The sequence below is a fragment of the Alligator mississippiensis genome, chromosome 2, assembly GCF_030867095.1.
Source record: "Alligator mississippiensis isolate rAllMis1 chromosome 2, rAllMis1, whole genome shotgun sequence".
NCBI classification, from domain to species: domain Eukaryota; kingdom Metazoa; phylum Chordata; order Crocodylia; family Alligatoridae; genus Alligator; species Alligator mississippiensis.
Window position 1 is genome coordinate 56,110,358 of NC_081825.1, and position 24,350 is coordinate 56,134,707.

Genomic DNA, 24,350 nt, shown 5'->3' on the forward strand with positions numbered 1-24,350 from the left:
GGGGACTCCGCTGCCCACTTCCCCCCAGGTCGAATATGACCCATCCACCACCACCCTCTGAGTACGACCCTTCAGCCAATTTGCAATCTGACTGTGTAGGCATCAATGCCACAGTCACCTAGTTTTTTAATGAGGATGGGGTGGTCGACAGTGTCAAAGGCCTTGCTGAAGTCCAGAAAGACTACATCCACGGCAACACCTGCATCCAATGCTTTTGACCTGATTGTAAAAGGCAATCAGGTTGGTCTGACATGACCTGCCCCTAATGAAACCGTGCTGGTTGCCCTTGAGCATCATCCCCGATGCCGGCCCATCACAGATGTGCTCCTTAATAATCTTCTAAAAGAGTTTCCCCAGGATTGAGGAAAGACTGACGGCCCTATAATTGCCCGGGTCCTCCCCCCTCCCTTTCTTAAAGATGGGGACCACATTGGCTATCCTGCAATCATCTGGCACCTGGCCCAAGCACCATGAGCGCTCGTAAAGCCGTGCCAAAATGTGCAGACTGAAGACAAAATCCTGGCTATATCCTAATCAACAAAGTTATGCTTCCATTTGCTTGCTCACGGCTGCTATCTGTGCTAATCCAGCGCTTGTGTTCAACCACAGCTCAAAGTAACATTGAGTGCCTATCATGGGAAGGCTTTCTGCACTATCAACCCTACCCCTGTACTACAAATGAATTATATCTATAATGCAGCTCTTGCTGTGCCTTCAGTATAATGTGGACAGATCCAAACAAGCCTTAAATGACCTAGCACAGATACTGGTATCAGTAGCCGCAGTAGCACAAGTTTCAGGACAGGCTAACTAACCGAGGACCTATGCTGTTAAATAGAAGTCTACCAGGTTCTCCAGCCTGTGCTGACTGCTACGAGAATCCAACACCTTATAGACTAACTAAATCACAGATGTATACCATAAATTCTTGTGAGCCTGAGCTCACTTCATCAGGTGCTGTGGAAGGAGGTGAGCACAGTGGAAACTGCATTGGACAGTGCTACCACAGTTTGGGTCTGCAGTGTAAAAGCAGAATTTCAGAAGTGCTCAGCACCTAAGGACTCTCATGTAGAGAGACCTGAATGAACTAACCAGTTCTAAACAGGGCTGTTAGGCAAGGTTGAAAATCTTAGCCCAAGTGTTGGTGTAGTTGATTCTTTTGTAAATTCTTTCCCTCTCAAATGCAGAGCTTCTATTTAAAAAGTTAAGCCAGAAGCAGAAATCTACATATCGAGCCTTTTAAACATAAAGGGAAAGTCTAAATATAAAAATTCCAAGCCACTGTATTTAAGCAAGTAGGAAGGGATGGAGCTTGACAAATCTTAAGAAACGTGACTGATAATATGCTTTACTCTGAGAAAAACTTCAAAATTAAGCGGAATAATAATGTTTAAAAAAAAAAAATCTTTTTTTTCCAAACTTTCTGCCTCCTAATTCATCCTACTATGAACTATGTTTCATTAAAGAGTATGTTTAATGAAGCACAAACATTTAAAAAATGATACTTGGCAAGATATTTTCCATATTTTTCTCATTATACCTTATAATAAAAAATATTTACAAGTTGCTTCCTACCCAAATAGGAACATGACAAAATTGTGTTTTAAAATAACCTTCTGGAAGTTTGCCTGCTTAGCTGTTTTCCCCTCCATCCCTTGCAATAGTTTCATTGATTTAAGACTTCTGTATGAGTTTTCTTTCTCCACTGGTGCTCTAGCAGGCAGCATTCTTCATGTCATGTTACTTTATGCAAACTCAAGTGTTAGCATATATACTGTATATATATTTTGGGAATGTTTCCCAGTTCAAACTTATTTAGAGTTTTCCACACCAGTTCTCTTGGGGTTCCTCAATTCTTCTTAGTTGCTCACCTATCTTAACAGTCCTTAGTAGGTACATCAATTAGTTGTTCTGGCAGATTAGAGATACTACTGTCAGTACATCCACTTTTTTAAATATTCTAGAATGTATTTTGTGCTTATTGCTCTATACTAGTTACTTGACTTAAGCTTTTCTGTTATTCATACCTTATTTTATGGTCACTTGCTTGTTATCTATTTACTGACAAGCAATGCTTGGCCTTTTGAGTTACTCAGGTTGAGTCTAATTTTAATACAGCTCCTTACACTTATTGGTTTACAGCAAAAGCTATACCCATCAGCATTACCTAATCTTATCCATAGGCTACACTATGTATTTGCTATGTAACAAACCTAAATTTTATATGATTACAGTACCACAATCAGTGCAGAATGTTCAATGTCATGTACTGTAATATTGTAACAAACTATAATGTCCAGAAGCCTCCAGGGGACTGGAGAACTGTAGTGTAAAAAGCAACTGCCAAAAGCCTCCAAGAAACTAAAAAAATAAACTGCAACATATACTACAACTCCCACAAGATGGCAGGGTGCAAAAGAAAGCAAAATAAGCTGTGTGGGAGTGCAGGTTGTGCAGAAAAAAAAGTGCATGGCCAGAAAGTCAGCTGGAGCAGCAGAGGTAAAACTGTAAGTTGCAACAGTGAGGCTCAAAGGTAAAGCGCAGACACACAGCAATTAAGTGCTTTATGAAACCAAAAAACTGGTTTAAAGAACAGATGTGGGAGGGTTTAAGGTTCTCAAGTGTATATCTAATGGTGTTAGTGTTTTCTACTGATTACCTGTTCTTAAGGAATTTCACCACAATGTCACTGTTTACTTAAAAAAACAAACAAAAAAAACCCTGTAACCAGGCTTCCTGTGCCAGTTCTTGGGGGTGTGGGGTTAGGCGAAGTATGAACATAAACAATGAAGTGCATAATGACTGTTCTTCTAAAAAACATTATTTCTAATTCCTCTGGTGACAGGATGGGTTTTACTACAACAAAAGCTTGTCAGGTTAGCTACTGAAAAGCAGATTCTGACAATTTGTAGTGATGAGGTTCAGCCAAACAAATCTCAAGCTTTGAAAGCACTTAAGATAAAATACAGGTAAAAAGTAACCTGACTTCTGACCCTTAACAGGGAGATGAGCCATCCTCATTAGAGGCAAGATAAAACAGTACTCAATTTCACATAGCACTTAGCAGTTTATTGAGCTCAGAAGCCAGGGTTGGTTTTTCATGCAGATTTATGCTGCTTCAATCAATCTCCAGTTGATGTTATTTTTTAATGGTGAAAACATGCTTGTAAATAATAATGATAAAAAATTTATACTCTAATAATATGCAACATCTGTTCCTTTATAGAACAACAATGATCCATGGTATTTACTCCAGATAACAAAGACACAATGTTCATTAAAAAGAACAGCAAGCATGCTGAAATATATCAAAAGCAGTAAAAAACCCAAAAAAACAAAAAAAAAAAATCAAAGCAGATTTATATACTAATCAAAGGTTAATTTTAATAGTAAAATCTTTTATTCTTCTGACCAAGGTATCTTTCCATAATTCTGTTCCAGTAAAACCCTTGATGTTGAAAATGGAAATGCAAAGACAGTAACAAATAATAATATTTACTTCTCAGAGTGCTTTTCATCCCTAAAGAAACCCTTTCAAAATGAAATTGCTTACAAAAACACCTTGAGAATGTCTGCCTTTCAAATAATCCACTGAATTGATCATTGTTATAGTATGTTGATTTAGTCTGTGATTACGTTAACATTTAACACACTGGAATTATGTTACCTTTTGAAGTAATCATTCAATGATTCTTGACTAGCTTGTAAGAATGTTCAAATACTCAATTTACAGAAATGATGTTCCAGTTGCATTTCTTTTAAAGAAGCCATATGGCACTCTCATTACCTCTCACAGAAGAAATCTGAATATCTCTGTAATTAAAAAGATGAAGCAAACTACTATGATGTCTGATTTCCTCTGACATCTTCTATAATGGAATAATATTTCAAAAAGATTATAAATCCCAAGTAGTATTACTAGATGCACTAAATTATATACAGTAGATTCCTGTTCTATGCATAGCCCTTTTTCCCCAACAAAATTACACAAGTAAGTGGACTATGACAATATGTAAAATGAGGATGAGAAAAAGAAAGGGGCTAGAAATGAGTAGCAGAATTCCTGGTTATAATGTGGCATTGTACTGCCACAGATCTATTTTTTTTCCTTTTAGTCAGTTGAAGAGACTCACTAGCAAATAAATAGAAAAGTATGGCAATGGCTGTTAAATCACATCATATGCCCCATTGTGTTCTTACACTTGACCAGCCGCATGTAAACAGTGAAAAAATAATCCCATGTATAACAAATCAGGTTTTTCTCTCTCAGACATGCAGCTAAATGAATGATATATCATGGTTGATGCAGTGGTTAAGGACAGGAAGCATGTCAAGTATACCACAAAAAACAGAAATGTGCTTATTTAATTTAAAACAACAAAAAACTTCATGTAATAATTCAGCAAATTATTCATGGGTTTATTAATTTGAAACATCATAAAGTGTCTGTCTGTTGTTAGCAGAAACCTCTGTCCATGCACTGCTCATTCTTTGCATTATTCAGTAAATCAATCCTAGGCTTTCTTTTTCTAGTTTTGGTTTTTATTCAAGAAAACAAAATATGCTAAAAGCCAATATGCAAATAGCCAAGTAAAATATAATCAAACAGATAGCAAGAGTTTCTGTTCTACAAGACGACAAGAAAATACCTAATATTTGATAAAGCAGAAACTATCATATTACAAAACAAAAAAGAAAAGTGTTTGAAAAGTCTATTACATTTGTTAATTCCACAGTAAGAACAAAACATATTTCACTGTTAAAAAAACTCCTGCCTTCTTCCATTCTTTATATTTAAACACACTCTTCTAGTATCATGAAGGGGAATCTTTTCACATGTTTTTATACTTCCATTAGTTTCAAGGACTTTCTTTCAAAGTCTGCTTTCTACAGAGAAGAGTGCATAGGGGCCAATTCTCCTCTCAAATCATGCATCAAGACCACTGAAGTCATTGAAAAGTCTCATTGTGAGCCCAGTGCACACTGGATCAGGTCCTAACATTGATATCATTCTGAAGAAATTTGCATTGAAATCAATGTAATTACTTCAGCAAAGGAAGCACCAGACAACATGTAAATAAAATAGGGGATGGGGGAAATAAGTGATGCAACCACAGTTTAATTGTTCTACCTTTGTAAAGTCATATTTTTTTCAAAATACAGTGAAAGACATCTGTAAATTCACTAATCCCCACAAAACACGTATGTTGATGTCATTCTGCTTCTATATTGATGAATACTCCTGTTTGCTTTGTTCACGTATTTCTTACAGAATATTGCAAAACGCATTAGCCTTCACTCAGGCTTCTCTTCCCTACAATTGTTTCTTTTTTCCCCAACCACATCTAGTAGCCCTTGTCTATGCTGCAATCTGAAGTTAATTCAGGGTATGTCTGCATGGGACACACTATTCCTACACCACACACATAAGTGGAACTGTATCAGTGTGATGCTACATGCAAACAAGTAAGCTCCACCACAAGGGTTATGCTATTTCCAGTTCAGGAACTGGGTGAGTACAGTGTTTCACAAGACAGCAGTGGCACATCTCAGCATGGCATTACCTTGCACCATAGATAATTACTTTTCATTAGCATGTGCACTTAGTTTCATCCCTCCTTCTTCTGGGACAAAGTTTGTCTCCTATCTTCTTGGAAAATGCAGCCCACTAAATGCACTTATTCCCTACCCCTTTTCCCCAGTCTGAATTGATCTAATGGAATCTGCAGGTTTTCAGCTCTCTAAATGAACAATCTAATCTCCAGACCTGCATGGATCTCAGCTTTCCTCCACCATTCTGCGATTCCTTGACAGCATGATTTTTGTGGAAACCAGGCTGCTTGCAGGAACCCTTGATCAATGCTGCTTTCTTTGTGATGTTCCATAAAGTGGGATTATATTAGTTATTGCTCCACTCTGCCCTATGGATTTTAGGAGAGGTATGCCCAGAAGAACCATGCTCCAGTTCACCTCAACACCCTCTAAAACCCAAAGATTGTCATGCTCATGAAGTTCTACAGGTCTTCCACAGGACATGGGAAAGCATAGTGCATCTCTCAACTCTTATACAGTTCCCAAAACATTCATTTTCCAGGTTTAGCCTTCCTTTTGTTTGCAGTAGTAGCCAAGCATGGGACTCCTGGGCTTAGTTGATAAAACAGGAACATTACAATCACATAGAGAGCATAGAATAGGTATTTCAACCACAGACTAATATAAAAGAAGCATGCAGCTAAACAAATGGATTAAGTGAGAGATTTTTCTAAAAACACCATGCACATGATTCTGAGTCTGTCCCCTTCCTCTGTAAAACAAAATTCACTGGGTCACACTGAACAGTCGTTTGCTTTCCCTTTTGCTCAGTACCGGCACCTCCCTGAAAACTGAAACCAGAGTATATCATAGCCAAGTCTGGAACCCAATTCAAGTAATAATTTCTAGGCTTTGTCTATGGAAATATCTTGGTGACATCCTTTACAAAACCGCTCACTGCTTTTCTTCATTTCCAATATGCTATGTTTGCCTGTGCAACGCAGAACAGAAGGATATTCAGTAAGAATCTATAAAAGGGCCACTTTTTTGATAGATGTGTGTAGGATGGAATCTATGGTGCCTAGAAAAATGAACTACTGGAATGTGTTACAATGACAGCCCCATGTAGAAGAGAAAAAAAAAAATAGGGCCAAGTTCTATTTCTCATCCAAATGTGCACTGGGCCACCCATATAGATCACAATGAGGAAATGTGGCCAAGATTTGTAGCTCCAACTTTCAACAATCTGTCCCAAATCTATTGGCCATTTGGGACACTGCAGTTGAAATGTGTTAGTTTATATGATCAACAGCACACACGGGAAGTGATATTGCTATCATGACTTTCCTTGATCTCCAGCTTGAATAACCAGGTACCCATACACAGCTGGATCAAGTAGAGGTAGCCTTCAAGAAGCAAGGCTTGAACTTATATCCCAGATCCACAGTAAGAGACCTTGTCACACCCCAAATTGCAAACTTTTGTAGACTTAATATTAATTTAGGCCAGCAGTGAAACCTACTAATAATGGCCATGAAGAGATCTGCTGAATATTTTATTCTGTGATCAAAAGGCAACCCTATAAATTACTTCAAGCCATATCCTTTCCACTAATCAAGCACATCACATCCCAGCCTTATCAAATGCCTGAACAAAGCATTAACATATCTACTTCTGTAATGTGCTGTCACCTTAGCCTTAAAGATAAGTCACAAAAAGTGAGGAGCTTGAGAATTTAACCACCTTCTGCATAAACAGGTTTTTCTGGGACTTATGTAGGGGAGAATGGGATCACACTTGTATGTCTAAGACAGGGGTGGGCAATTATTTTGGGCGGAGGGCCACTTACTGAGTTTTGGCAAACCATCAAGGGCCACATGACAGACAGCCAGGGGCAGATTAATATTTATTTTCTAAATTTTTTAGGGGTCCCGCGGGCCGGATGCAATGGCCTGGTGGGCCGCATTTGGCCCACAGGCCACATCTGGCCCACCCCTAGTCTAAGAGCATTTAGGAAGAATAGGTCTTAGAGGAACTAACTATGCTTATTGTGGAAGAGGAACTGAGATTTCATTGGTTTTTCCATGGGCAATGAACAATGTCTCTTAGATAACATCAGTTAGTAAAGGTTTCATTATATTTTCAGTATACTGAGTTTTGGGGTTTTTTTGTTTGTTTGTTTTTGTTTTTTTACTTTTCACTTCCAACCATTTTCATGTTATTTATAAGCTGGGTCTTATTTAAAAATAATTGTAGTATTACTTAAAAAAAAAAAAAAAAAAATGGTGATGGTGAATGGGAATTGAGGCAGGAGTGTAGTTTAACTCGTCACTGAAATTGTACCCACATTTGCTCACACAAATTCAACTGCCGATTCTGAACACTTTAGAGCCCTAGAAAATTTCTGTTGGTTTTTTTTTTGGTTTTGTTTTGTTTGTTTTTGGGAGGGTTTTGGTGCCTTTAAATTCAGAATGTTCATAATCTGCCAGTACTACTGACTATGCTGCAGGCTGTTTACTGTTTCTGACTGCTTGACAATGAGATTAAAAATAATGAAAAACAACACTACTAACAATAATTCTCTCTTTTATGCTGTCCTCGTGTAATTTGAAAAGCCAGCTATGAACATTTTTTTCATATGCTGTAAAACAAAAAATGTAGTGCAGTATACAATAAATTAGTCCTAGACTCACAATGAGATTTTTCATATCAGATTTTGAATGCAAGCATGCAGATATTACAAGGTGCTTAAGAAATACCATTACAAATAAAATAATGTTCTGAGATGCTTCTAAAAATTCTTTTTCCAAAACAGAAGCATGGAAATGAATGTTTGAATTTCTATTAGTTTTCTATGGTTATTTTTTTCTTTTTAAAGTCTATCAAACCTGAGTAAGAATCACCAGGTAATCCAAGATCTACATTCAGACTAAACTAATGCTGATGTTTTTTTTAACAGTGAACTGAAAAATCTGATTTAATGGCAAGAAATGGGTGGGGGAGTTTGGAAAGAAAGGAAAGACAGCTGTTCCTAGTGCAGTGTTTAAAGCCATGCCTAAGAGAAATCATGCTTGTTTCTTGTCATTGGAATGGAAAGCAAAAATCATTATTTATAAAACTTTTAAAGCAAATGCTGAAGTTTACAAACAAACAGGAACACATTGTGCTAGAAATATTTAGTATCATATAATTATTTATGATCAGGCAATTTCAACCAGATTTGCTTTGTTTCCTTTGAGATTGAAAACGATCATCTATTTCTCTCCGAGTATCTACTATTCTGATGTTCCGTGATAATGTGACTAATTTGGAGAACAAAGGGCTATAATTCCCAGAGATAAACTCAAAGATTGAGAACTGCTTCAGACAATCACATGTGTGCGCAGCACTTGTAATTCTGCACTGTGGTAGATACTATGGTTTTTCTAAGTGTGGCAGTTTTAGAATGTGTTTTATGATAAAAAAAAAAAAAGAAGACTAACTTCTTGTTAAACATAAGCAATAAAACGTAAAGGCTGCTTGTCAAATCCACTGAAATAATAATCGTATAAATTGCATCCTAATAAGTTCTTTTAAATCATACCCAAATGATGTGATACATCCTATAACCTAGCAAATCAATATAACATGAGCTACTGTAACATGAGCTGATATAAATGCTGCATTAGACACTTGTTGCCGGCTCTGAAATCTTTTAAGTTCCAGCAGAGCTCAGAAGGTGTGCTTTCTTTGCTTTGCCCTCCTTCCCCCACTTGAAAAAAAAAATATTGATCCTGGTTCCAGCTTAGTTTACAGAAGTTCCATGCTTGCTGTCGACTAGTTGTAGTCTGTAAGCATCCATCCTTCCAGTGAGTACCACCAGAGCACAGAAAGCTGTTGGCAATACTTCATTCTGCCTGTATAAGGGATGCAAGGACCAGTGGCTTAGGAATTTGCTATGCTAATCTGCTACGACTGGGCATTATCCCACCCAAGAAAGATTCAGCTGCTTTCAGGCCCTTTAACCATGCAGTCAGGTAGCAGCTTAGAATCTAACCCATTATTTTTGTAGTCCATTGCAGAGAAGTTCAGGTAGCTGCATTGAAGGGGAGGAAGAAGAGAGGCTGTGCAAAGATTTCTTGCTTTTTTAAAAAGTCGTCTTATATTCCACCCGTTCTGATAAAAAGGGAAATTGAATGAGTACTCCGGCAGTTTTAAACTGTTCACTTTAAAGTGGCTCAAATTCTTTCCTGCTTGCACATCTGTCGTGCCAATCATTCAGAAAAGTGATTTTAGGATAGAGGACAGAGCAAGGCCTATATACTATGTAATGTACCTGAACCCTGCTTAGGAAAGTTCTCTTTGATTTGCATCACATGACTACTTTCTGAAGGAGCCAAGTTCTTTTTCTTAAAGCTGCACAGAAATGATGGACACATTCATTTTACCTAATTTTAGTGAAACTTGAAAAATACTGGTTTAAACACTTAGCCTGAATGAAAATATTTATGGATTCACATTTTTGGTTAGGAGTCAATATAAGAGAGTATGAGAGAGAGAGAGAGAGAGAGAGAGAGAGAAGGAAATACCCATTGAAAATTTTGAGTAAAAATGAAAGGAAGAGCGGGCAGAGCAAAAGCAAAGAAGGAAGGAATATATCATGAAAAAGGCACCAGAGGAGTGGAGAATAAAGAATTCTAATGAAACATAGGGGTCTGTTTCTCTTCTTTTTCTTACACAAATGTAATTAGGAAGAATTCCACTCGGGATAAATTTGGCATGAGTCAAGAGAAGAATTATCCTGTTGAACTGATTTGCTATACCCCAAAAGAACTCCTTCAAAAAGTACTTCATAAATCTCAGACTCCACAAGCTTCACTCACCCTTAATTCAAAAAGTGAGAATGTTCTGTGCCACAGCACAGAAATGATACTTAGTAAAAACATATGGAGTTCCACAACTCCTTTGCATAACTCACCCTCACAGGGAGGGATCTCTTTTCTCCTTCTAGCACTCATTTTTTCCCATTACCTTTAGTCTAATAGAGAAAATCCCTTTCCAGCAGTGCCATAAAAACATTCAGAAAACAGGTACTACAATCATATTGGAGAATGCAGTGGTGGATCAAAGCAGTCCTGCTGGGAATCTTAGGGACTTTTAATAATCACTGTGCATAACCCCTGAAGTCAGTGCATGTTTCACTGCGCAAATGCATATCACTGCATTCTGTTCGTTTCCCATGTCTTTTCTTCCCAATGGCAAGCTCTATGTAACCAGGACATACTGCTTGAATGGAGATGGTTCACTGCCATTTAAGGAAAGGAGGACAATTTTCTCACTCATTACTCTGCCATGAGTTAATTAATTAGCCCAATAAATCTGTTCTTTACAATGGGAAACTAGCACAGAGCTTTTTTAAAATAACAATTACTGGTTTCTTTTTTAAACTAGTTTCAAAAGAAGAAACCCTGCATTAAACGTTTTATAATTTAGGAACCTACTACATAGCAGCAAAACTACATTAGACTTTCTGATTTTTCCATAGTGTCCTTGGATAGATACACCACCCAATAGACCATGTTAAATGCTCCAAATGTAACAGGAAATAAAATGCGTGCATATTTGTCTATCTTACTGGTGCCAGAGTTGGAGACTGGAGGAGCAGGAGGAACTATAGCAGACGCCTTTACAGACACTCCCAAAGTATTAGCTGTGGTCTGAATCTGCTCCAGTCTAGATCCGAGTAAATGATGCATGGATGGAGATCCAGCTGTGGCATGCTGGGATATATATCCAGTTAAAATTGGGGTGGAGGGAGGAGCTGGAGGTGTAGCTCTTGCAGAAGCCAATGTTTCTGTTGCACTGGCACGACTGAAAGGGTTTGGACTTGATGCTGAAAGAGTGTGGAGTGTAATGTCAGAAGACCCCTGAGTTACAGTAGAAGGTTGGATGGAACTGTTTCCTGTGTCAGTTCGGTTCCCACCATCACCTTCCAACTGTACTGTGGCATTTGTTCTTTTCCTCACATTGGAATTGGCATCTGTATTCTGCAAAGTTTCAAGAAATAATATTAATCAATTTAATTTTAAAGCACTTGAACTGAAATAATGGAATCTTTTTAAACGAGACCTAATGTAATAACAGTCATGAATATCGAAATTATCTTTGAGCTTAGTGATCAAAATACTTCATACTTATGAACCTGGATTTAACTATATATAAAAAACTGTCAGCAAGAAAACTCCTATAAGGCTAGGTGCAGGCATTCAAAAAGCCTGAGATGGAATCAATCTAAGTTATGCAGTTTTCAGTAAGCCGCACAGTTTAGATCAGTAGCAAGCAGAACACACATTTGGCCTGTGGTTGGGGCGGTTGTGGGGGAGGGGAGGAGCAAATCTTAAACCAGTTCTGCCATTTTTAAACCAGCCTCTGTGAGCCAAACTTCTGTTCTGTAATGGACTGGCTTCTGATCACTTATACCAGTAAAATTGTAATGTCTGTATCTGGCCATAGGCTATGTGTGGCCATAATACTAACATAGCCATATCTAAAACTATCAGCAGAAAGTAACATCAATTCAAGTTGGCTACCTTACTGTAAGACTATGGATAAGCCTGCCTTCTAACCATTGTAAAAAAGGAGTGGGCTTGCCACTTGGGAGGGCACATTAGCTCTTACATTTGGATGCCCCAAAGGGGTTACAAGTTATCTGTGTCAGGCTAACTTGAATGAAATAGGGTTAAAATTGCAAGAACTTGCTACATGTCTATCACTACAGAAGCATGCAGCTGTAACAGTTACTTGGTATATCAATATAATTTGATATTGATACAATTGTTACTTCTGTCTATAACCTAAAGCTTGTTGTTTAAGTTTCCCTTTTGGGGGAGTAAGGGGAGCACAGTAATATTTTTAACCCTGGGATCAGATTCACTGGTGGGCTCTCACTGCTTTCATGATGTAAAACAGCTCAAACCCAAACTTAATAGAGTTAGTTTATAGTGCTTTGGTATCAATGATGTTGCATAAAGCACGGAATCTGGCCTGTTTTCTACTGGTGTTGTCATTACATTTTAAATATTTGTCCAGAAACAGTTGCCACATTGTGGCCTAAAGATATTGTAATGCTGCACTCTCCTGGAGGCCATTGTGAGTGCTGGCAAATGCTGATGTTTCCTTGATGACGGCATTCCACCTTTCACGGCAACTTTAAAATGACATTTTGCAACAAGACAAAAAAATAATGATTTAAAATAACTGTTATTTGAAAGACAAATGGCTGTAAACTATTCTTTATCTATTCTGTGTGCCCTTTCATAGCATGGATTTCATCTTGGCAGCAGGTTGTAACTATTTTACATGAAACTGAATGGTCATTTTGTTGAAAACAGAAGAAAGCTAAAAGCTTGTACATCTCATTTCTTTTTAATAAAAATAAGCATTAAAATATCAAAAATATCTAGCATTGAAATCTTTAACCAAGTGAAATGTAAGTTCATATCCCTTCACCAAATAATTAGAGTCAATTAATCTCTATGTTGTAATAAACAAAAGCAAACCACTAGCATTCTCATCTGTCAGCTAACAAAATCCAGCTAAAAGCACAGATAGAGCACTGAACTGAGATTGAAAAGCTGAAACAAGCAGTTCTACAGCAGATACAAAAGATTGCTAAAATCACGTGACTATTATCACTAAAAATGGACAAACTGCAGCAGAATCGATCATGGATGCCAATACCCTCATCCATGTCCATCCTAGTAGGGAAAGCAGGACTGCAGCATATTTTGTAGACTATGACCACCTTGAAAATGAACTACCAGTATATACTGCACTGCTCCTTACAAGGCACAAACATTAGCTAATGACAATATTTAATTAACAATCACATCAGCAGCTTTCTTATGGGTCTGGCCACACATGGTTGACTCTAACACTTCCCCACTATAAGGGACTGGAAGACTGAATGTATGATACGATGTTTTCAGGAAGAGGGAAACTATTTTTCACAGCAGCAAATAATAATTGTTTAGCTGCATCCTGAATTGAAAGAAACTAGTCTGATTATTCACTTGAATAAGAGAACTGAATCCCCCTTTCTAGGTCAGATCAAAATTGACATCAGCCTAATACTCCAAAAATGGTGAAGAAAACAACTCAATAATCCTTCAAAACGTGGGAGAGGATATTAAAGCAAAACCTTAAGCAAAAGCATAGTCCACAGTTATTAATGAAGAAGAAATACCATGGGATGAAAAGATCTGGGAGAATTGCTGGACAAGTTGTCAAAGTGTAAAGCTCTTTCTAAATAAAACAGCAAATTTGGAGCAATTTAAATTGAAGGAGACGTTGTTCCACCTAAAACTGAACATGCAGTGCTCACTCTAACAAATATATAACTTCCTTAAGAAGGGCATTGTTACTCAAATGGAAAAGTGGCTTTTTACCTGAGAGAAAAGCACTATTTTTAAATCTAAAGTTAGGCATCGCAATGGTCAGCATTATCTCTTTGTGCATCCAGCTCTAAGTGCCTTTAGAACCTAAAACTCAATGACTTTAATAAGATCTGGGCTTGAGGCCCAGGACTAGTTTTACAGGGATGGAGAGAAGGAACAAAGGAGGAACAAAAAGCAGTCTAACCAATTTCCACTAATGGGGGAGAGAGAGAAAAATGCAACCTCGCGCTGCTGAGCTCTTCCTGTTCTTTCTGCATTGAATCACATCCTCCACCAAAAAACAGAGCAAACACAAACAAACAAAATAAAAAAAACAAACCCTTTCTAGATTCTGGAGAGGAGGGATGGGGGAGAGCTGCACCTACCTATTGCATCATATGTGATTACCTTTTCTTCCACAGGAGGCAGGAAAGTGAGGAAAGTTGCCAATCAGAGGGCGTTTCCTTCTTGACCCATCTGAAAATAGCTTGAAAGCTGCAGCTTCTTCTCTCATGGCCAAACTGCTTTCAGCAGAGGCCAAAATCCTGTTTCTAGCAGTAAAATTAGGAGATTTGGCAACACAGATATATGCAAAGCCTCAATTTATCTGAAGCTGCCACACGCAGTATATGCCAGTTCAACTTTGATATATCTATCTCAGAGTCTTTATGGTTTTGAATCTCCCTTTTCTACTGCCAGTTGATAATCACCTTATTTATTTATTCCATATTGCTACATCTTGAAATGAATTAATTTATTGTGTAAAAACAAGAAAAAATGATAGTTCCTGAAAAAACACTACTGTTGCCATCTGAAATAGAGACTATAAATTACTATTCCTTATAGTACACTGGCGTGCAATGTGGCTACATTGAGATTGCATGATTGGGACCCATGAAAAACAAAGCCAGTTTTGAGATATCTACATTAAAATTAAAATAGCACATGTTTGAGTATAAATTTGTTATGACAATACTGTAGGTAATACCCTAGCAGCCTATAAACATACATCAACTGAAGGCCAGCAAAGCTTAAAAAAATGGAAGTCACTAAAAAGTGTTGTGGGCGCAGCTACACAAGATGCTTTACTCAAGCTTAAAGTTATTACAGCACAGTCAGCATCACTATCTATAGGTGCAGATTCTTACTGTGCAATAATTTGCTCTAATTGCAAGTGCTGGCTATGAAACATGTGAAAGCTTGGACAGTGTCTCTTGCACAAAAACGCAAGACAGTGACTGGGGCAAGACAGCTGTGGTAACAAGCCTGCCACAAAGAATATCCAACTTTGTTTATGGCTTGCAATCCATTAGGTGTAAGAGAGAGAGAGGAGCTTGCGGTATCCAATACCAGACCTATACCATAAAATAATAAGAGCAATGGTTCTTCTAAAAGGAAAATTGTTAGCAGAGACCTGACACTCATCACACGTCTCTCTCCAAGCTAAGAAAGCCAGAGAAAAAGGCTGTGCCAGTGTAACTAAAGAAGGCAAGGAAACTACATATACATTTCAATTGAACTAGCAACTAAAGAAGAAAAAAGACTAAATTTATTTTTCAAGCAAAGCCAGTAAAAGGTGCATTGAATACAGGAAGAATGTCCTGTACATGACATCTTCACACTTCCCAAAACAGGCATCCAATATCTAAGGTGTCACAAATGTCTCAACTATTCAATGTATGTCTGGAGTTTGGTAAATCACCTGTACAAGCTACTGCAAATTTGCTCCATTGGTAAACAAATACCCCCAAACAGGTTCAGTAACCAATGCCTCTAGGTATCCTGTTTGACCCCTCAAGGCCCATCACATTTAACTGCAGTGGCTGCAAAAAACACAAGCCTTCACACCTAAACAAATCCAAAAACAGGACCCAGGCAATTTAACAATGGTAATACGACAGTCACCCTTTTCCTCCCTGTTTTGTTTGGACTTTAATCGGCCAACCATCAAGGAAAAATGCTTTGAAGCTATATAATTAAAACAGTATAAAAAGCAAGACAGAACTGCCAGCAAGGTGTGCAGCCCAGAAAAGACCAAGAAGCCACACTGCACCCAGTCCATGAGTGAGGGCTACAAGCTGGATCAGCCTCCCTGCCTCCATTGGTGAGAAAACACTTCTCCAGCTAAATATGTACTGGGACTTTCTGTAATAGCTCATTTTATATTGGGGAAGAGTCTTTTTCTGTCATTTAGTTTTGTAGCTTGCTTGTGATATTGTTATTAAAGCCTTTCTGCTATTAAACAAATAAGTGTTGTGTCAATTCTTAAAGCACTAGGTTTAAAAAAAAACACTTTTAAGTGCAACAGCAAGTAAATTTGCTACCTGCAAATACAAGTAGCAAATTTACTCGAGATTACTTGCTGTGCAGTAGTGCACATATAGAAGTCTGACTAGGAGCAAATGTGCTCCTGGTCATCTGGGCAGCAGGAAATTGCTCCCTGCCCCGGGAGCTGCCTGCTGTCGAGGTGAGCTCTGCCACCAGAACCAGAGCTTCACAATTGTGGCGCTGGGAGATCCTTATCTTCCAGCCCCAGCCTTGCAGTTGTGGGGCCCTGGCTGGGAGACCCTTAACAAAACAAGCAGGCAAAGGGTGACAATCATATTGTTAAATTGCCTGAGTCCTGTTTTGCGATTTGTTTAGGTGTGAAGACATGTTTTTTGCAGCCACTGCAGTTAAATGTGATGGGCCTTGAAGGGTCAAACAGGATACCTAGAGGCATTGGTTACCTGACCTGTCTTTGGGTATTTGTTTATGAATGGGGAAAATTTGCAATAGCTTGTACCAGTGATGGTTTATTTACAAAACCCCAACTGCAGGCTCAGGTGATTGTGGAATACGGGCTGGGAGCTCCCTGCTGCTAGGGCAGGGAGGCATTGTACTCCCCTGGGCTTTGGTGGTAGAGCCCGTCCCAGCAGCAAGCAGCTCTTGAGGGTAGGGAGCAATGTCCTAGCCCCTGCCAGGAAACAGCTGTCTCCTGGGCTAGCACCCTGGGCTGCAGAGCCCCAATGCAGGGCCACAGGGAGCAGGAGTAATCTGCTGCTAGGAGCAGCATATCTGCTCCTGTATCCCTGCATGTGTAGAAGTGTGGTAGTTTGCTCTAGAGTAGTTTACCATAGAATAAACTGTTCCAAGATTATTTACACATGTAGATTATTTGTACATTATTTGCACACGGCTACCAAGTACACCCCTGAAACATGGAAGATGACGAATTTATAGCCTATTTGGGATTTTAAACTTCACTGCAAAACAACATGGACATTTTTTTGGTTTTGGGGTTTGGGGGTTTTTTACCTCCCTGCCTGCCATCTGACACCTCCAGGGAAGAAATTCTACCTGATCAACACATCAAAGAGCTACTCAACACAGCTCACAAAGACACTCTCATGGACCCAGAGGGACAGCCTTCCATCTTCAGCTCCCTCCGTGCAAAAATGAAGTTTATTTCCTACCTATGGGAACTTTTTTCCATCTTATACCATCTATACTTTACCCAGAGCCTGAAAAAGGGACTTTGATCCCAAAAGCTTGCAGAAAAGGACAATTTTCTTGCCATTTTCCAGTTGGTTTAATAAAAGGTATCATTTTGGAACCAAGAGTTCTAGTTTTTCGTATGTCTTTTTGCACATGTAGATACACCCTGTAAAAACCAATGATTCCATGTTGCAGAATGGTTGATCGTAGGGTTCAAAGAAGTGGGATCTGTTTCTGTTTAATGCACTACTCTGTTAGTTACTGGTTTGGGCTCTTCCTTGAGTGAAATTCGCCTATAGTACAGAAAGCCAGTACATCATCTGTACAATGTCTTCAACCCTAAATGGGGTGAGAAGACAACTGAAGCCATTGCACAGCCATTCTCCTCCAAGTACCACAGAAACATTTTGCATGCTAGTCTTTATAGGTTAGTATGGGAAGCCATAACATGGCAGTCTAACATTTTGAACAGCAACAGCATAAATGCATCAGATCTAGAACCACATGTATAAAAGGCATAGCAGGGCTGCAGTCACCACTATCCCAGCACAGAGGCTGGGGGTGAGAATGTGGGGAGTGAGAATATGGGAAGCACAGATGCACTGGATTCAGGATGAGGTTTGGATTTTGCTTTGCCATTGCCTCTGCCCTCTACCAGCAGGGAATCTATTTATTTGAGTTTTATCCAGATGAAAAGAATTTTGTCCCTTATGAGTATTGTTCCGCATTCTCGGTTTGTATTTTTTTTTTAATTGGGAATTTTTGTGGGTTTATCTTTAAAACATAAAAACCAGGATGAAATTGGAGTAAAAGGAAGAAAAGGGGAAAAAATTGATTTAAGTTGGGGGGGGGGAAATGGCAATGGGGGAGGGAGGGAGTAAGGCTGGGACTAGGAAAAGGAAGGGGTACAGCACAGCCAATCAGCCGCTCCCAAGGCTGCAGCAGGGAGCAAAGCAGGGACAGCTGTCAGTGGGTGTGGGGTGCAAGGGCACAGCTCTTGTTGCTACGTGCCCCACAGGAGGGCTGCAGGCTGGGGGGTTGTGCCAAGCTCTTCCTAGGGGACAAGAGCAGGCTGCCGCCCACCCCAAGCACCGGGAAGAGCCTCTTCCCGATGATCCAGGTGGGCGGCAGCCTCCTCTTGCTGCAGCCTGCTGCCACTGCAGGCTAGGGCTGGTGGTAGCATCAGGCTCTTCCCGGTGCTCATGGTGGGTAGCAGCACCGGAAAGCGGGGGGATGAGACACCCAACCCCAACCCTGGCACCTTCCACCCCACCTGGGGTTGCTGCCAGGAGTCCCACGGCCCCGGGCAGCATCTCCAGCTGTGCAGGCCCATGCTGAGGACCCAGGTGCAGCCCCCTGCCACTGGGAGCAGGACCAGGCTCTCCCGCCAGCTCCCCCACCCCCAGAGGGGCTTGGGGCTCGTAGCTCCCAGCACCCAAGCACCCAGGGCAGGACTGAAGCTGGAGCTCCCAGGGTGCAGGTGGGATCCACCTACTCTGGGACAGGGTCAGAGCTCGGAGCCCTGAACCCCCAGGCAGCAGCTCCAGCCACCCTCCCACGGCCACCACCACCCTTTTGCCCTCCGTTCCACATTTGGCCACTTTTTGCTTAGCAGTACCAGGAATTTTTCAGTTCAAATCTCTGTTAAATAGCACAAGTGGGGAATGGCCCAAACAGGGATTTGAACTGAAAAACAGGTGTAAATCAGTAAAAACCAAGTGACTTAAAAAAAAATCAGGGAATTTATCAGTGGAAAAAAAAACCAAACAAACCAAAATTCAGTAAAAACCAAAAATGCGGAATACTACTCATGAGTTGCAGATCTTTGATTAATATGGGTGCAATCGATGGGTTGCGTGCGGGGTACAGTGACCCCGGCCCCAGTGAGCGGGCAGCCCCAGTGAGAGGGGGCGGTGGCGAGAGCAACTGGTGGGTTGAGTAGCCCCGGTGTAAGGGGGCGTTAGTGAGATCAGCCCCAAGAGAGGGGGCAGTGATGAGAGCCCCATTTAAGGGGGGAGGAGTGTGGCAGAGCACAGGGTGATCCTGCCACTTACAACCAGTGGGTTGCGTAGCCCCGGTGTGAGTGGGCGGTGACGAGAGGTCCCAGAGAGGGGGCAGTGATTTAAGGAGGGGAGGAGTGTGGCGGAGCACAGGGTGCTCCTGCCACTTTAAGGGCCTGGAGCTGGCAGCCTCCAGGTGCCTGATTGCGGCAGCCATTTTGAGGCCTATATAAACCAGGCAGTTTGGCTGCAGGAGGTCAAGCAGCAACATTGCCTAGTCCTAGGGCTGCTGTGTATGTCCTGGAGGTAAGGGGGAGCTGCAAAGGGTTGGTAGGAGGCTCCTGGTCCTGGGCGTGACCTGAAACTGCACCCTGCCGGAAGTGGGTGGTCTGGTAGGGCTCTCAGTGGCGCGGGAGCCCCCAGGAAATGCCAGGCCAGTGATCACCCTGGTGAAAGGTGGGTCGGGGCGCCTTAACCCCTAGCTCCCACCACCACCGGGTGGGTGACCCCTGAGTTGGGTGAGGGCTGAGAGCGCCCATGTGATGAGGACCGAGAGGACCAGTGTTTGTGAGGGGCCCAGAGAGGGCGGACCCCGAGAGTGGGAGTAAGGTGGGCGAGGTGCCGCGGTTGCTCCTAAGAGGAAGGGAGTAGTGGCACGGTGAGGCCCGAGGAGTAGAGTGAGTGGCTAGAAAGACCCAGCCCGAAGGGGAGAGTCCCCTCGACTGGCCCATGCTGGGGCCAGGACCAGTGAGGGTCAAAAGGGCCGGGGGCCCACCGTGAGGGACGCCCAAGAGCCGGGGGCATGGGGTCCCGACTGGCCTTGAGGTGGGCCAGGGCTAGGTAGCCGAAGGTTCTGGGGGAACCACACCCGAGAGGGGAACAAGGCTTCGGGTGGGTGAGGTAGCCCAGATGACGGCGGAGTGGCCGCCTGTGTAGCGAAGATCATAGTGGGTTCTTGCATGGAAGATTCTGGGGCCCCGTGTGGGGCCGGTGAGGTAGAACACCATGATGCCATCTGCGAGGCTTGGGCTGTGGTATTAGGGGAGGTCGGAGCCGCAGAGCGCCCCTGGGCATCGGGGCAGTCGAAGGGCAGCCTCCCGCTTAATTATCATCATAATTGAACTCGTTATCATCAAAGGCGTGGCGGGTGAGATGAGCAGGCGGTTGCCCAGAGACAGGTGGGCGGGCCATGAAGAGCTTGGCCCTGAGTAGGCCTGCTGTCACGGTGACAGGCGGGCGGGCCACAGAGCTCGGCCCTGGGAGGCCCCTCTGTCACAATGGGGAACAGGAGGCAACTCTGTCACAATTCATGCTTTTCACCTATTTTCATAGACTAGCTCGCTGCCAAGCCCTCTCCGTATATTGTGATTTCAGCTGCAATGGGGAAAACTGAGGCAACTGCCTCCAATACTTCCCTGGTGAGCTCAAGCAGGCAAGACGAGAACAGAGAGGAGCAGGAAGAAAAAAGAACTCTGTTTGTACCACCTTCAAATCAGCAGTGACATTAGCCTTTGTGCCCACCACCTACTGTCACTTGTAAGGCAAAAGGAGCTATAGGAGAATGAAAAATATGTATAGCTATGATGAGATGTTCACATACAAGTTATTACAAATTACATTTATAAAAATAAAATAGATTACACTTAATTTCATAGTGTTACAGCAAGATATGGAATAATAGATCATGGAGTTTGATCCATGAACTACACCTGATGCTTCAAATCTGCTTGGAACAGCTCAAGTGTAATTAGAGGGAAGTCACATTAACTGCATCTAGAAGGACAGACAATTCAAGCTAACCTTATATCAATGGCATATGCAATGATATTCTCTCAGGTGCAGGCTTAGCAACACGGGGAAAAAGACAATGAAACCATTTAAACATAAGAAAGAATATCTGAGATCACTGAATTTAGAGACAGAGAAACAGGACTGGAAGTGACCTCCACAGATTATCTAGATCAACCCCATGCCTGAGACAGGATCATCCCTGTCCAAACCATTCCATACAGCCATAATCTAAACTCTATGTAAGACTATCATCAACCCTGACATAACATAGGCATAACACAGGTAAAGCAGGGGAACCAGGGCAGCCAATGTCCTGTTTCTATAAAATGTTGTTAATATACACTCAAGAGGTCATGGGTAAAGGGCCACTCCTCAGTACAGAGGAAAGCAACCCCCTCCCCCAGTCTGTCCCAATCTGACCATGGGGCAAAATTCCTTCCTACCCCAAATATGGCAATCAGTCTGACCCTGAACAGAGGGGCAAGACCCTCTGGCCAGGAATTTCTGGCTTTGGTTGCAGCAGGAGCATTGGTACACCTCAGTCAAAGTCCCCAGCCTTGGCTGTAGTCAACACTCCATGCCCCTGGCAAGGCTTAAAAATACCCTGACACATATAGCAGAAAAGCAGGGGAAGGGGCAGCCAGCAAAGCTCAGAAGCATGGGAAATACCCTTGGTAAAACATAGGCATACCTACACCTAGATCATCCCCAACCAGTGGCTGTCCATCCTCTTCTTGAACACCTCCAGTGATGAAGAGTCCACCACTTGCCTAGGCAGTCTATTCCACTGCCCCTCTATTCTAACAGTGAAGAGGCTTTTCTGGAAATCCAATATAAATTTACATTGCTGCAACTTCAAGCCATTGGTTCACATCCTCCTCTCTGCAGCAAGAGAGAAAAGGTACTTTTCCTGTCTCCTTAAAGTTATGGTAGTGTAAGAGTGATGTTGTAGCCATGATGGTCCATAAATTATATGAGAAGCAAGTTCTTAGGAAGGTCTGTCTATTGGACCAACTATGTAGTTGGGAGAAAGTCAGACAGGCTTTTAAATGTAAGACATTCTTTCTCAGGTCTAATATCAAATTGAGGGCTTATAGTCATCCTGGGATCGACTAATACAACCAAGACTCTCTCCTCTTCAGCCTTTCCAAATTATGACTTCTATATTTGTGGCAGAAATTCCCTAAGCACATACATTTGCTTTTTGTTCTGTTACATTTTATTCCATTTCTCTTTCTTCAGTCTTTAAGTTAGTCCTGTTCTTCTGGTGTGATATTCTAATTTGTGTTTGTAATGATAAGGTTTCCCTCCCAACTTTGTCATCAGCAAGTATTATTAGCACGCTCCTACATTTTGTGCCAATATGTTGGGAAGGAAAAGGGACCTCCCTGCCCCTTTGCAGGCTAGAAGACATGGCCTGACACTCATTTATTTGGGTCCAGTTTATAAAGCCAGTATGAAGCATAGTCCTTTGTGGGTCAATCAGGGCCCAATACTCCTTCTCAAGTCACTGTATCTATAGAAGGTTCCCCTCTAGAAATCTTTCTTACTAAGCTGTATGGCTTTCTTGTCTAGCAAGTGACTGAGCCAGCCAGCTTCCACCTAGCTCACTCCCAACCCTTGAGTGAATGCTTTTCTCACTCTCTTTTATTTGTGGTTCCAAACAGTTGGTGTCTTGATTGTGTAGCTGCTAACTGTTTCCTCACTAGCTCCAAGATAGGTCTATCAACTCTTATCATGGATATCACTTCTCCAAACAGTAGGACAAGTGTTCTTGTGGAAGCCACCTTCCCCCTCCACATTCATATGTTGGTATCCTGTTCTGTATTCACTGAAAGTGAGTACAGATGTAGAATAAGATTACAGCCCATTATCTACACATTTACATCTGATGGTATGCAGCTTCATCAGTGGCATATGGCCCATCAGCTTGAACTGATTTCATAGTAGATAATAGTGGGAGGTACCTACTGCTCACTTCACTGCCATGCACTACTTCTTGATATTAGCATAAGACTCTCCCACAGAATAGCTTTCTACTCAAATGTAACACCAGACATTCCTTGCTCTTGTATTTCTGGGGTAGGACTGTACAGCTAGTTCTGAAGGATCTATCTGCAGGATGGACAGGAAATCCTGTGCTTTTAGCTCTGGTTGATTACTCAGGACTTCTTTGGTTCTCTGAAATGTCATCTGGAGTATTTCTGAAGTGTCTGAGCATCTGTTTTAGATTTTTGGGTAAACCTCTCAATCAAGGCAGTACACAGACACATTTTTAATATGTAACAGGGCACAGACACTTTCATTAGAAGTCCCTTGATCAGCTCTAATTTCCTTGTAGGAGCCTTCTCAGATGAACAGCTTTGGTAATACAACAGGCGCTGTTATTGAGTAAAGCAGTATTGGGAAGTGCACTGCCTAGTCTGCCACCACCAGTATACATTTGTCTAAAGTTGAGTGTTTCTTGATAAGCTTCATTATGTCTATCACAATCCACTTGAAATGGGTCTCTCAGAGGCAAGGGTACCAAATACACTGTCAAGATCTTCAAGTTGGTAAGCGATACAGAATTCACAAACATCACAGACATCATGATCTACAGTTGCAAGAATAACAGAGGCAGTAACCATGAATATCTACTCTGTCCCAGGGTGTCCTGCAATCAGCACTTTGTGATTTAAGCTCAATAACTCCTTCCCAAAGGCACTTACTGGTCTTCTGACAGCTTGAAGAGAGCAAGTCACTTATTCAAATTTGATCTAATTGTCTTATCATCCACTCATACCAAGCATTCTTTGTATATATGACATAAATTGGAGTTGCTTTGAAAAGATGCCTTAAGACTCTAGTAGTGCAACTTTTCTGATCCTGCTCCACTGGGCCAGTGGTCTCCCTGAGGGAACTTTAGTATAGTTCAGCAATAGCCAGTTCCTCTCTAGGATCTCTGCCCAATAGCTCTGGTTGTTCCAAGCTTCTGTCTTCTTGGTCCATCAGCCACCATTCCTGCCTACTTCCTAATATCTCATCTAACATTTGCAGAAAAAACTCTTACTAGGAGGATAGTAAAGCACTGGAACAGGTTACCCAGAGAGGCTGTGGAATCTCCATTCTCAGAGGTTTTTAAGACCCAGCTGGT

The 24,350-nt window shown here is 41.4% G+C and overlaps 1 protein-coding gene across 1 annotated transcript in view; it reads right to left on the reverse strand.

Moving 5' to 3' along the window:
• Positions 1-3,047: 3,047 nt before the first annotated feature.
• GABRA4 (gamma-aminobutyric acid type A receptor subunit alpha4) overlaps positions 3,048-24,350 on the reverse strand; it is a 97,038-nt gene continuing 75,735 nt past the window's right edge. Inside the window, exon 9 of the mRNA XM_006276331.3 lies at positions 3,048-11,558. Coding sequence (XP_006276393.1) covers positions 11,028-11,558 — 531 coding nt within the window. The 3' untranslated portion in view covers positions 3,048-11,027. The remainder of the gene's footprint in view (positions 11,559-24,350) is intronic.